Here is a 15,235-nt window from a genome sequence, read left to right as displayed (position 1 = left end):
CACACACACACACACACACACACACACACACACACACACACACACACCAGCCAAGCTTTCATTAGCCAGCGGGTCTGATTATGCAACCCTTGGGAACAGCCGCTCCCAGAAATGCCACACTCCACCCCCAGGCTCCGGCTCCCGCCTGTGTCCCCCGCCTGTGTCCCCCGTGGGTCACTGTCAACACTCATCTCCCCACAGGCAGCTGCACACTCCCCCCACTCGGGGACAGAGCACAAGGCTGGGGACAGGAAGGGAGGGAGGTTTGGGTTTCTGAAGGGTAAACTGAGCACTCCCCACTTCTCTCCTACCCCAGGTGTAAGGAGAAAAGAAGTTCCTGGGATGTCAAAGAAGTGTAACTGCCCTCCTCTCCCTAATGGCTCATTTGTCCCCCACTTCTAGGTTCCCTGCACAGCCCAGGGCCCCACAGAGGCACTGCCTCTCCCTTTCCCTGGGGGAAATCCACCTGTCCTGCCCTGTCTGGAAACCCACCTATGGTCTTTAAGTTTCCATCTCTCCATGTTCCCATCAACAGGTCACACAGGAGGCACAAGAGGGGACAACAGCCCTCCACCTCTCCTAGGACTAGCTTCCTGTCTGGTCTCCCCACCAGGGACCCGAGCCTCCCTTCCAGCCAGAAGGGCACCGGGGCAGGGCAGCAGGAACCAACCTCCGCAGGGCCGTCGGCCAGACTTCCCTTCCTCCAGGGGACACTCCCTTGCATGATAAAATCCACCACCTTCGAGTTCTGGAGCACAGCCCCCAACAAAGCTATGGCCTTGTCCACAGCCACCACCATCCGGAAGAGGGCTTCTAGCCTGGCGCCCTGCTGGGCGACATCCTGCCGCCCGGCCCTCACCAGTTCCAGGACCTCCGGCCACCCAGCCTGCGTGTCAGTGGGGGGAGTGCAGTCGGCCCCAGCTGGGCCCAGAATACGGGAGGCCTCCAGCCGGTGCAGGCCTTGCTCCAGGTGGCCCATGCCTCGGTACACACATTGCAGTTTCTCCATGACGTCTTCTTGGAAATTTAAGAGTTTGTCAACCTTCTCATCCAGCACGTTAAGCTTTTGGTCCATGGTGGTTAAGCAGGCCTTGCCCAGCCCTGGCAACCCCGGCAAACTCTCCTTGGGGGCTCCTGACATCCTGATGAAGATTGCCAAGGGTGAGGAATCAGAAGAGCTGCAGACCTCTTGCTTTCACTTGGGCAGCGGTGTCTGGAAGTTCATTGTTCTCTAGCTCAGGCTCACCTGGGTTGTTCAGGGCGCCCAGAAGACCAGACTCTCTCCCAGCCGTTGCCTTTGCTTATCTCCCACTCTGCCGTGGCCATGAGTGACAGGCTGGGCTTGGCCCAGGCCCTTCCCCTTGGGGGCCCCTTTGACATCACTGCAGCATTTAACATTCCTCTCTGAGAGGCTGTTGATGGGCAAATATGTTAAGAATCTGCCCAGGGCAGGCAGAGTTCTTGTAGCTGAAACTAAAGGTTAGAAGAAAAGGGATCCTTTAGGTAACGACCTGATAACTGGACTCTACGAGGGGGCCTCAGGGATACCAGGGCAGAGTAAGGGCTTTAGAGGTCCAAAGCACTGAGAAGCAGATGGGTGCCACCCATCACATACACATCCAATTCACAATAAGAAGCTAGACCAAAACAGAAGGAAATGTGAGGCCATTCAACAAAGTTCTGATTTTGCCATGATGAAAAAATTTGATGCTTCTGCAGATTAAAAACAAAATTTTGGTTCCCCTACTTTGCTGATGCCCCAAAGGTGTTTAGTCTGCTCTGGGGTGAATCAGCAGGTCTTTCCCCACGTGGGGCCCCCAGTCACTAGTCACTTGTACCTAAAAATAGAAGTGAGGAACAGTGGCCAAGTATCATCCCTCAGGTCATGTTCCTTGCAGAGCCCTCTGGGGACCATTTGCCAGTGACACCCTTCTCCCCCAAGGATGTCTACACGGGCATCAGGCACCCAGTCTCTAAACTGAAACAGGCACAGTAAGGCCCTAGAGAGCAAGGGGGCCTGTGTTTCCTGTGGTTTCCAAATATTTTAGCCTCAGAAACACTTGGTTCAAATGAAACTTTTACGGAAGCCACAATAAATATACCAGACAAAAGGGCATGCTCAGGCTGGCACTAGGGTGGGGTGTGAGGGGCACCACGGAGCCCAAGGCTGCCGCAGAACAGCCCACTGACACCACTTGCATCCAGGCCCTCAGAGAGAGAAAACAAGGCCAGAGAGGGACTCTGTCCAACGTGGCCCCGGCACAGGACCTCCTGAGGATAGCGCAGCTCTGGTGAAGGCTGGCACCAGGGAGGTGAGTGTTAGCATCCCCCTAAACTCCCTCCTTCTGAATAAAAGCAATTATGAGAATAAATTTGACCTGGAACTCTGACATCTAAAAACACCTTGGGATCGTTTTGCTGTTTTAAGCTGTAGCTGAGTAGTAAACACAGTGTGCAGCTTGACCACAAACCCCTTGCCACTCGCCCTCTGTCAGGACAGCTGCCCTTAGCAGCCCATGTAGAAATCCAGACCCATTTCTGGGAGCACGGACTGGGTGTCATTGATGGAACGGCCCAGAGCATGCTCAAAAGGGCACTGGTCTGTTACATTTACTGTGATTTAAAACACACAGATAAACTCTCCTTGAAAAAGAAATTTGGGACACGCCAGGCTCCAGTCCCTCCTGAGGATTTACCCTCAGCAGGACCTCACCTGCCACAGAAAGAAACCAGCACCTGGGTAGGGACTTACTTCTTCCTCCGTAATTCCTGCTTAATACTTCCCTGTGGAACTACTGTTCCCTGGGTCAAACTTTGGGAAGTGTCCGCCTAGAGAAATCTCTGGAAGTCTAACACCCAGCACAACATCTGTCCTACAATAGGTGCCGATAATCTTTGTGAAAGGAAGTCCCCACAGTCTAAAGAGACAGATGCTGTCTCTGGGAGACAGTTCCCACCAATCCTTGGCTTCACTATGACCGCTGCTCTAGAGAGTTTCAGAGTAGCTTGCATCCAGGCAGGTCCCGGGTTAATAAAGCCTGGAAAGAAAGTCTAGATGAACACAAAGGACACAAATAAATGTCCCAGACCACCTATTTATATCAAAAGCAAATTATTTAAATTACAAAAGTGTTTGCCCCAGGTCTCCCTTAAGCGACAAGTAATTGCAAGGCAGCTGGTTTACTGCAAACATGTCTGCTGCGTCATACACTGTTACAGAACCACCTTGAAGGCCCCTGAGGCCAGAACAGTGCCCCTTTGGCTTGCCTTTTTCCCCAGCGCACCAACGTGCCTGGCACATAGGTATTCAAAGCAACTGTATGGAAGGAATGAATAAAGGAGGCTCCAGCAGGAGCCGGAGGCTGGGCTGACCACCGGGAGAATTGTGGAAGGAGGAGGCTACAGCCCAGATTTTCCAGAACAATCAAATGAGCAGAAGGCAGGAAGCTCTGACAATTCCCAGAAGTAAGCTCTGGGACCCTCTGGGAGAAAGCTCAGAATATGCCGACAGGACACGTCCTTAGGTCTCTTTGATGAAAAGGAGCAGCCAGGAAAACCAGCTTTGAACCCCTTTCATTTCTCAGCCTCCAGAAGACATGAGTTTATGAGCACATGGGTTCTCTGAGGGCTGGTGCATGGCTTCTCTCCAACTCCCTGATTTAGAGGGCACAGCAAGAGCCATGGGCAATTCCTTTTGGGCAATGCCGCCTGCCCAGAGGATGGGGGAGGCATTCCACCCAGCAAGCCAAGAGAACGCAGACAGAGAAAAGGCAGCCTAGCTGGATGGACACAGAGTAGCAAGTGCAATGACACCTCATCCTTCCTGGCTGAGGACTGGCAGCTGATCCACTCCCGGAAAAACACAGGCTGACCTCTGCCGTAGGCCGCGGTCAGTGTGTGCTGAATCCCAAGGCTCTTCCCTTGTCTTTCTGGTGACAGCCAGCTTTCCCTGAAAAACCCCAGAGAGGCCTGTGGGCCCTGAGACCCTAGGTGGAGGAAGAGGGGAGCAGAAGTGCAAGGCTGAGGAGTCCATCCAAAGCTGTGGCTCTCCTCCTTCCCCACCCTCCCTGCAGATCAGAGATCTGTTTCTGCAGAGACGGAGCAGTCCACAATACAACCGTTCTATGCACTGGCTTTGGGGTCCCTTGGGAGCTCCCCATCTGATCCTCAACAAAGTCAAGCAGTCAACAAGCCTCAACCACCCACCCAGGTTTTTGTGACTTATTCTGAAATATGCACAGAAAAAAAGGATCACCAGGTATTCAAAGAAAGCCCCCAAGATGAAAAGGGGAGCTCAGAACAAATAAACTGAAATATAATTGTGGCAGAAACAGAGGAAAGTTTTAAAAAAAGCCTCTCATTAGTAACCACAGAAAAGTGTGAAAGACTGTTCCATCCATTAAAAAAGAAGAGGGTGTTATGGAAAAAGAACAAACGTAGAATAAAAGGGAGGTCTTTTACAAATATGAATGTTAACATTTAAAAATCCAATATAGGGATTAGAAAACAAGGTTAAGATAATATTCCAGAAAACAGAACTGAAAGATGAAGATAGAGAGAAAAGATAAGAAAGAGAGACAGTGGATCCAGCTGGTCCTACATCTAATTAACTGGAGTTCAGGAGGAGAAATGAAAGAAAGAGGGAAGGAATTTATCAAAGAAATACTGCAGACATTATGCAATTTTAGAACAGAGAAGTAAAGAGAAGATTGTAAAAGCTCCCTGAAATTTAAAAGAAAAAAAAAATCATATATCAGAGAACTGGAATCAGAGTGACGTCAGACTTCTCATCCTAAAAACAACCAGATGCGGCAAGACAGTTAGGTTGTATGTAAAATCCTAGATGAGAGAGAATTAGAATTTCGAAGACATTGCACCATTGTCAGAAGACAGAATAAAGACTTTTAAGACTTTCCAAGATGTAAAAAAATGTATGCCCCCTTTCCAAGGAAGCTGCTTGGAGGATAAACACCAGCAAAACCAGGGACTAAACAAGCAAACAAAAAAACAGAGCTCCAGGAAACAACAGCTTCAACCTAGGCCCAAAGTTGAAGCAGGAAGATGGAGGGTCCCCAAAAGGGAGGACTTCAGGGGGGAAAAAAACAGTATACAATATAATATAATTAAGGACATGTAGTAAAATATTAAGAGCATGGGGCCTAGGGTCAGACCATCTGGATTTAACTCCTGCCTCTGCCAGTTTTCGGGCAAAATCACGAGCCAGTTTATTTAACCTCTCTGAGTCTGTACTTCCTGGGCTGTAACATAATAACAATGCACACACTTCATAGAGTTTTCAGGAGGGTCACCGGAGAATTCTTGCAAGGCACCTGGAACAGAGCTTGGCACCCAGTGAGTGCTCAAATGTTAGCCATCAGTATGATGCTGGCAACAGGACAAAAAGGGAACAAAAGGAATCAGAGACTCCGAGAAAATCAGAGTTCAGGAAAGAATGAAATTAAAGTACATGATTGAATTTTCAGTGAATTATATTTATATAATATAATATTACATTATATATATTATATAACTTTATGCCATAATAAAGTAAATACTTTACTAAGTTAAAACAGTGATATATGTATTACAAGAGTTGTGAAGGGAAAATGGGGAGAGCTAAATCTTCGTTTCTCTTAAGAGGAAGTCCATAGATAATGAACAAAATTGATGAGGAGAGAATTGGAGTCGAACATCAGGAGAAACAGCTCAAAGGCTTCAGTGTGTTTGCAGCTGGGGAGCAGAGGAGAGGAAGCAGGTTTTGCAAAGCTCAAGGGCACAACATCTGAGGGGGAGACTGACATGCGGTAGACTGTGTAGGTTTGTGGATTTATAACAAGTGTGGCAGCACAAGGCAGTGAAAGGTCTTGTTCTAAGAAAATCAAACATCATGACAGTTTTCTGAGAGACAGAGGCCACGTATCTTGAGGAAAGGGGTGCTTACCTACTTTCATACCTAAGTGCCCGTAGGGACCAGCTGCGTACCTGGAACTTAATCTCCCCAAACACAGCTTTCCTCATTTGTAAAAGGGGCTCATAACAGTGCAATAACTTCAGGGCTATTTGAGTATTAGGATAAGTAAAACACTTAGCACAGCACCTGGCACATGGTAAAGTACATGAAAATGTGGAGATTGGAACTCACCACCCCTCACCACACCCATCCCACCCCAGAAGCTCAGCCAACAAGGATGGCAGTGTACTCAGTCCCCTCCTTGTGCGGGGGCGGAGGGGGGACAGGAGGATGAGGGGGTGTCTTCCCAGTCCTAAGTCAGCTCCCCCAGCCACCTGGCCTGGCCCAAGCCACCTCCCCGCATGCACCATTAGCTGATGTGCGCTCAGAAAGGGCAAACGCGTCCTCCATGAAGCTGCGCTTACTCCTGGAAGGAAACCAGAGCTGAAACAGAACCTCAGGAAGTCTCGCAGGCTTCAACGTGGACAACTTCGGGGTTAGCTGCCCCTCAGCCTCCTCTGCCCGCTACACGGCATGTTAGTCGGGAAAGGCCTGCGCTGACCGTCCCCGGGCTGTACCCATCAACCAAAGCTTCCTGCTGATGGAGCTTCTTGGTCCAAGACGACCCAGGTCGGGGGAACTATTGTCACCGAGACTCCCTTAGTCCCATGAACCTAACAATGCTTCCTCGGGCTCCTACTTCAAAGCAGACCGGCCTGCTTACCGCAAATATCTGGGTGTAATCCGACGCCCGCTACTGGCCTCTGGCGCTGGGACTGCGAAGTGCCAGCGTGGGGCACAGTATCCCCGTCCTGCTGCTGCGGCTGTGCCAACCCAGCGTTTACTCTGCCTGGAGATGCCCGACTGCCCGGAGGCCTGGGAGCGAGGTGGGCCGGCCAGGATAGCTTCTCTAGAACTCGGCCTGCAGCGATAAGCCTGGCATTTCCACTTATCACTGAGCCTGCCCCAGGCCCCAGAGGCATCCAGAGGTTTCACTTGGTTATCTGCTTTGCTGGGCGGTATCTGCCTCCCTGGGGGCCTACTTCCTGCATCACTTAGCGGAGTGTCCAGTGTGAAACAAACACCACATGGTCCAAGGAGAGAAGAAAGAAGGGAGGGAGTCCTAGGACAGAGCTGACCTGAGTTCAAAACCCAGGGGCCCAGGAGAAGAGCTGGGGCTCCTTGCCTTCAGGCAGCCCTCCAAGACAGAGCAAAGTCCTGAGTAGCAATAGAACAGGTTGCTTCAGGGGATGCTTGCACCCTGGCTGGGAACCTGGTTAGTTATCTCCACACTGGGAGGGACCAGCTATTGCCTCTTCAAGGAAAACTGCTCAGGAAACAATGAAGATATCTAGAGCCCCAAAGACTGAGGCATGCTGCAGTGAGGGGAAGGCTATGACCTGCCTCTTCTGCTAAATGAGACACCTGCTCCAACTCAGCTGGTGCCCTCAGGGAGGCTCCCTGGACAGATCTTCCCAGAGTGCCCTGGGGGAGGCCAAGCCCTCCACATACACTGGCACATGTCCACAGACAGACAGACAGAAACACGCGCATATCACTCCAGGGCCCCAACTCACCTGGCCTGGCTGACAGGAATCAGAGAAGGGGCTGCAGGCTTTTGATATTGGCTTGCTTTGCTGAGCCTGACCATGGGCAGATCCTGCGCTAAGCACTTTAGCCGCACATGTCTTATTTAAACCTTGCTACAACCCTATAGGGTAGATTACTATTTATCATTCCCATTTTACAGAGGGGGATCAATCTAAAGAACTTAAGTGGCCTACCCAAGGCCACGAAGTCAGAAAACAGTGGAGCCAGAATTCCAACCCAGGTTGATAACTCACAGCACTCTGCCACTTTCAGAGACAGTGAGGACTTCAGAGATGGTAAGGGTCAACTCCCTCATTTTGTAGATGGAGAGTCTGAGACCTGGAGAGGGGAAGGGACTTTCTGAAGGTCACATAGTAAGTCAAAGGCAAAGGCAGGACCAAATAACAAAACTGTTGCCCTCAGAGTGGCCATGGAACTCTCCACCCTGCTCTCTGGGTTTCAGAAGGGTGTGTGTGTCATGAAATAGGCCTCTGCCCACAGGCTCAGCTCTGACAGTTGTCTGAGGAGATGAGGAGGGGGCCACAGGGCAGGGACCCCCAGATACTGTATTGGTTGCTTATTCTTTTGTAGAAAAACGTCTACAGCTTATCTCATCTGGCTATCCAGAAAAATAGCCACAGTCCTGCCAGGATGAATCCAGGAAATGTGCTTGGGAATAAAACCAAAGTCAAGTTGGCCTCTCTGAAGAAGCAGAGAGGGAAATGACAGCTGCATGGCTGGCCTGGGCCTCAGGGAAGTCCTCTGGTAGCTCTCAGGTGGCTAGTGGGTTTGCTCCCAGTATCTCACGGTCTTCTGTAGTCAGCATTCCTACCCCTGGTTGAAGCCTTTTCATTTCGTCATTTCCTTTCCCACCTACCTAGTCAAAATTGTTCCCAGCCAAGCACGGTCAGATGGAATCAGCCTGAAAATACCAGAGAAGAACAAAAAGCACCCTCGTAAGCCAAATCCACACCAGCAGCCATTCATTCATTAAACATGTACAGAGCAACACTTATTAGGAAATAATAAAAGCACTAATATTCATCGAGCGTTTCTATGTGTCAGGCACTGTGCTATATCTTCACATAAATTACTTTTGCCCCTCACGACAATTCTAAGAGGAAGAGACTATTATCCCCATTTCACAGACAAGTCAACTGAGGCTTGGAATGACGAAGCCATTTTCCAAAGTCAGTGTAAGAACCTGTATATCAATGCAGGCAGCCAGACTCCTGAGTCTGCTTACCACTGAAGGAGTCCAACTGAAACATTTTGTCTAGAACCGGATTTTGTCTCTGGGGGGCTGCATTTGCCAACTGCCAGTTCAGAAACACAATTATATTTGCAAGTTGGAACTAGGCCAACCAGTTTCTTGCCAACACATTGTATTGCCTGTCCTTCTACCGGCTCACACTGGCAGGGTGGACCCACCTGCAAAGTGCTTTGTTGTGTGCTTCACTTACACTCATCGGAGGTGCATGGATTACGAATCTTATTTTACTCATGAAGAGACTGAGGGTCCCAGGGAGAGGCAGTGCAGAGCTGGTCTTGGCCCCAGGGCCTGTGTTCACTGTAGAAGGTAGGGTTTCTGACCACACACACACACTCACTCACACACAATCACAGTCACTTTGGGATCCCCAACACATCTGACTTGATAGGAATCAGAGAAGGGGTTGCAGGCTTTTGATATTAGCTCTGAGCCTGACCACAGCAGACCTGTGCTAAGCCCTTTGGCTGCAATATCTCACTTAAACCCCTTGATTGTGCTGACTCTTGTGAGCTCAGAACTCTGCTTGTGCCATGGCAAACTCAGGAAGTCTGGGTGGGAGCAGAGTTAACACACTGGAACAACAGAGAAGGCGGGACAGCCACTAACTGCTGGGTGCAAAGGATGTGGGTGGGATGGGGCAAAACTATATGATGCACCAGTGTCTCCAGCCCTCTTGTGTCTGAGAAAAAGAATTCCAACATCATCTGCTCGAATTCTCTCCCCGCATCTTATCCCCCTCTGACGAGAGCCTGGTCTCAGGACGTTTGGTGTCAGATCTGAAGAAGGGGTGGAATCTGAGGTCTGGAGGACACAATTTAGTGAGCTGGGTAGCAAAGTACCAAGAAGGGGAAGAAAAGATGGGGACAGATAGACAGGGAGCGGGGCCTGGGGTTGGGGAGCTGCAGACCTGGGGCAGCCCCATGATGCGAGAGAATGGGTGAGAAAAGAACGGAGGGTTTGGAAAACTGTGTGCTGCAACATGTGGATGGTCATGGGGAATCACAAGTAGGAATGGCAGAGTGGTCTACCTTCCATGGCCCCAAGTCTTTGCAGAAACTCAGTCACTTGATGTCAACCGATACAGGGTGTAAGAGACAGGTAAAGAAATAGGAAAAAATTTTGGCAAAGTGGAAGGACTTCTTGCCAGAGACAGGACTTGGGCTGAGCCTTGAAGGATGGGTGAGGTTCGGGGAGGCCAGGGAAATGTGAGGGCACAGAGTGAACAAAGCTCCAGGTGGAGCCTGGCAGATGGAAGTGACAGTGCAGAGACTGGCCTCAGGCCAGATGTCAGTGGAGGCCCAAATGATTCAGCAGGCAGGACCCTTAAGAAAGTGGACCTGGAAAGTCAAGCAGGGACATTTAGACCCAAAGGAGCAAGATAAAGGGGCAACAATCCTGTGGAATGTTTTTAGGTGAGAAATAATATGATAAAATTAGTGTCTAAGAATGGACAGAATGATTACCTAGGGGTAGGAGGGATTGACTCAGAGGGGACACAAAGCCACTTCTGGGATGTTGGAGATGTTTTATATCACGGGTGGTGGTTACATTGGGTCATGCCTATGTGCATACAGGTTTGCAGTATTCAATTCAAAAGGCTGTAAGATTTGTGCATTGTGCTGCATATAAACCATGCCTTAATCAAGTTCTGTTAGTATGAAGAAAAGGGAGGAAGGGGGAACCGATGGATCTGACAGCAGACTGCGAATGGATCAGGAGGGCACGGGATCATCGTCTGCACAGACGCTAAAATCAGCAAGTGTTTACCAGTTCTGTGATGTACGCTGTTGCCAAAACACGGGAGCGCTAAGGAAGTGGAGTGACATCTGAGAGAACAAGTCTTTTTTTTTTTTTTTTGCTGTACGCGGGCCTCTCACTGTTGTGGCCTCTCCCGTTGCGGAGCACAGGCTCCTGACACGCAGGCTCAGCGGCCATGGCTCACGGGCCCAGCTGCTCCGCGGTATGTGGGATCTTCCCAGACCGGGGCACGAACCCGCGTTCCCTGCATCGGCAGGCGGACCCCCAACCACTGTGCCACCAGGGAAGCCCAAGAGAACAAGTCTTTGAAACTCCTTTCGCAAGTCCTGACTGAAGCTCTGAGGCCCTCCTTCTACCACCCCCATGCCCACAACCGAAGCAGGACCCCTCCCCACTGTAGGCCAGACACTCTAAGGATCTGTGGTGTTCCACCCAGATACAATAGGTGAAGGCTTCAGCCCAACAGCAGGTCACAAAACAGCAAGTACATACATTAGAATCCCATACTTGTTTAAAATATATATATATGCCAGCACGGTTAATTCTGCATGAGAGAACTGCAGATGATCTTTCTTTTCTATATTTCACTTATATAATTATTCTAATTTTTAAGTGTATTATTTGTGTTATTAAACAAGTTTGTTTTTCTATAATAGTCACCATCCACCTGGACCCACAGGAATTATTCTAGACAGACAATATGCACCAGAGAAAGGTTTAATTAACCAAGAACAGAGTGACAGACTCCCTCAGGAACCCAGCTAACAGAAAGCAGCGTTTAGTAACCTTATAGGGAGGTCAGAGGTCAATTGCTTAACCTTAAATGAACAGAACAAATGTATATGTAACAGACTCAGGACTCCTCAGAAATAGCAGACCTCCAGGGGATAGAGCAACAGATTCCTCTTTGCACTTTGTTTTTTAAATAGATTTTTGCCTCCTTCCAACTTGGGAACAAAAGTTCCAGACTCCACGTGCAACTCATAAACTATACGGGAGAATTAACTTGGGAATTTTTTAGAGCAAAGTTGGCAAACATTTGGAAACAATCAACAACCACAGCATTCTCAAATGATTTGAGCCATAAGTATTACTAATCACAGCAATGTTTGAAAACAGTCTTGAAGTTTGAATTACACATGCAATTCCCCCAAACCTGCACAAAACCAAAGACAAATCCATGCACTTAAAATTGTTAGTTTTTATTATTGTTTGCTTTTGGTCAGACTCTAAATGTGTTTTCCTGAGGGTCTACATGCCCCTAATGCACCTGCTGAAAACACACACACACAGTAAGTTTACCATCTGCACTTACATACCACCTTCCATCCATGGATCCTGAGTGGTCTGTCAGAAATGTTGTTTTCATAAGTCCCCAGTGAGATGCGTAAATATTGTTACCTCCATCTTATATGCAGATAAACTTAAACATGTGGGCAGCTAAGTGGCTTGTCAACAGTTATAACCCAAGACAAAATCCATGCAAGCCACCCTCTGGTCTCCCTTCCTCTTCTGACCCTGCCTTTGAGCTTTATTGTTGGCCCTGGTTTAAATCATGCACGCAGGCCATGGTTTCCCTGGTGATGGAGATGGCATTCTATTTCCTGCCCTGAATCTGGCCCGGGGCCCTGGTGGCACCACATTTAGCCACAAGTGCATCAGCCATACGTGAGTGGGGACAGCTTGGCTCCTTGGAAACCTAAGTGGCATGTGTCAGCTGGCACCAGCCTGCTAAGAGCCACTCCAGGCCACCCTGCTAACTCTTCCATCACTAGCCCAGAGCAATCCATAATGAAGGCAATGACGACTCTCCAGGAGCTGGATGAACAAACGGGAACAGCTCAAAGGCAAACTCTCTGGCCCGGCTTCCGTCCAGCCCTCAGGGAGAAATAATCCTTACATACCTGGGAACCAGGCCCCTAGATAAATCCAGCCTTCCCTCTGCTCATTTCTATGGACAAAGTGTGATGGTCACAGATTACATTCCTAATAGGCAACTGAATTTACACTTCCAGTTTCCAGTTGCAGTGTTTGTTTTTATGGTTCATTAATTAATGTGTCCTGGAATGACCATTCAGAATCACCTCCAGAAAAATAAAGTTGCTGGGGCATCCACGAGGTAATGAGTTACCACCTGAAAAGTTTCTCTGATGGTTGCAGTCACTCTTAGAAATTAAGGGTGGAGATTGTTTTGTGAACTCTCTGTCATTTGGTCAATAAATGCCATATACTGTCATTTTTAATTAATTTCAACTTCTTTGTTAACCTTACTGGATGGTCATGTGCATTTATGAACTAGAGGCTGGGTTAATTGCCCTTCCTTCCCATGTGCTCCCAAAGCACCCCATACATCTTCCTCTCGGACCCTGCGAGTGATAATAGCCCTGTGGAGCATCTACCTTGTGCTAGGTAAATGCTAGCGCTTTTCTTTCTTTTTTAATTCTAGGTATTACCACTAATATCCTCATTTTACAGATAAGGAAACTGGCCTAGAGAGATCACAAAGTCACCTGTGATTGCCATAACAAATTACCACAAACTTAGTGGCTTAAAACAACAGAAACATATTCTCTCGCAGTTCTGATGGCCAGAAGTCTGAAACCAGTATCACTGGGCCAAACCAGGTGTCAGCAGGGCTGTGCTTTCTCCGGAGGCTCCAGGGGAAAATCATTCCTTGCCTTTTCCAGCTTCTGGTAGCAGGTGGCATTTCTTGGTTTGCGGCCGATCACTGCAGTCTCCTCCTCCACGATCACACTGCCTTACCAACTCTTCTGTGTGTGTGTCAGATCCCCTGCCTCCCTTTTATGATGATATATGTGACTGCATTTAGATCCCACCTGGATAGTACAGGATAATCTTCCTATCTCAAGGTTCTTAACTTAATCACATTTGCAAAGTCCTTTTTCACCATATAAAGTAACATTCACAGGTTCCAGGGATGAGGAGGTGAATACCTTTTGGGGGGCCATCATCTAGCCTCTCAGCCACTCAAGGGCCTTCAAGTTTCTCTTCTCATGCACTCATGAGGGTTCATTGGCTGAGTGGTGAATGTGTAGCACAGAGGTCAGAGCTCAAGCTTTGGTGCTAGGCAAGCCCAGGTTTGAAGCCCAGCTCTACCACTTACTGTGTGGCTTTAAGCAAGTACCTTAACCATATCTAAAGCTAATATGTGGGATTGTTTTGAGGATTAAATGAGATAATGAATGTGAAATGCCTAATACAACAGTGCCTAAACATAGTTCAGTGCTTGGTGAATTTGTTAAAAGCAGAGTGTAAGCTGGAGTTCTGATCCAGCCTTACAGAGGGGAGGCCAGGGAGCACCAGGTTTCTATAGATGAAGAAATGTGAAAACCTGGGTGGGGGGGGCGGGAGGGGTCATTCTGCCACAGAGCCAAGAAAGTCAGTGCTAACCAAGCATAGAACTCTCAAAACCTTTTGGTGTGGAACAACATACGGACCTGCCAGAACTGGCCATGCAGAAGGATTTCTGCTCTTCAAAAGTGGAGAATGTGACCTTTCTCCAGGGGAGGTGTGGATCTGGGTCCCCAAAATGTGTATTTTCGTCATAGATATTCTTATCATTGTTAGAAAGAGGATTCATTTGGAAGTTAACACTCTGATGATTCTCTTGAGGTTAAACTGATTCCAGTTTCAAGACCTGTAACAAAAAGAATGAGCAATAAATCAAGAGCTTAGAGCATGGCGAATAAACAAAGAAAAAAGGCAGGAAATGGTAGGAAAAGAACAGTAGGAATAAAAAAAGAACGTTTTAAACCTGGGCATTTGTTATTAGTACGTTTGAGAGATGACACGCAAGCTGGTTTGCCTCCTTAACTCTGATCAAAATAAATGTGATCTGATTCTGTTCCATTCATTAACTGGGGTAGGATAATATGAATTTTAATAAAGAAGTTTTAGTACTGTGCCTCTAAATATTATCATATATTATGATCTGTTCAACTTGCTATATTTCATTCGTCAGGTTTTTTCCGTTTAATCCACTGGGATTCTTTACAGGTATGACAAGGATTTCTCAATTTGAGTGGAAAGAATGCTAAGGGACAATGAAACAGGAAAGTAATAGATTTTGCCTTTCTGAAAAAGAAAAACTACAAACTACTTAGATGTCAACTGGTAGGGGAAAGAATGATAGCTCTACATCTACTGCCATGAAAAGCTATCCAAGACATATGGTCGAGTTAAAATTCACAAAACCACATATAAAACTTGATCTATCTAAATAAAAAAGACAAACAGCCTGATAACCAAACAGATACAAATATATAAATACATTAGCAATAGTCAAGGATATATATACCTAGTTATTAACAGCAGTTACTTCCTGGGAAAAGAGCAGAATTGCATTGGGGAAAAAAAGAAGGGAACAGCCAATTTCCCTTTATAGTCTACATGATTTTGTATTTTTATAAGGAGCATGTTTTTATATGTTACTTGTACACTTTTTAAGCAATAAAAAATAATTTATTTATTTTAATGTAACCATTACATTAATTTATAGTTCTTTTGCTAGAAATATTATTTGTGGGATAATAAACAGTAAATGTGTATTGTTGCTTTTTATTAATGAACCAGACATGCTCTCTCTGCCTTGACTCTTCGTACTAAAGGAACAGAAGTACACAAAGGAATAAACCCATACCTAA

General features: G+C 47.5%; 1 protein-coding gene across 1 annotated transcript in view; it reads right to left on the bottom strand.

Annotated features, from left to right (window-relative positions):
- The window catches only part of MYLK3 (myosin light chain kinase 3), a 43,029-nt gene extending 41,888 nt beyond the window's left edge, over window positions 1-1,141 (bottom strand). Inside the window, exon 1 of the mRNA XM_029210297.1 lies at window positions 671-1,141. Within this exon, the coding sequence (XP_029066130.1) occupies window positions 671-1,141 (471 nt within the window). The remainder of the gene's footprint in view (window positions 1-670) is intronic.
- Window positions 1,142-15,235: the final 14,094 nt, after the last annotated feature.

This window comes from Monodon monoceros, unplaced genomic scaffold (genome assembly GCF_005190385.1).
Source record: "Monodon monoceros isolate NGI ecotype Baffin Bay Population unplaced genomic scaffold, NGI_Narwhal_1 Super_Scaffold_10, whole genome shotgun sequence".
Taxonomy (NCBI): Eukaryota; Metazoa; Chordata; class Mammalia; order Artiodactyla; family Monodontidae; genus Monodon; species Monodon monoceros.
This window is presented reverse-complemented; position numbering and strand designations above follow the sequence as displayed.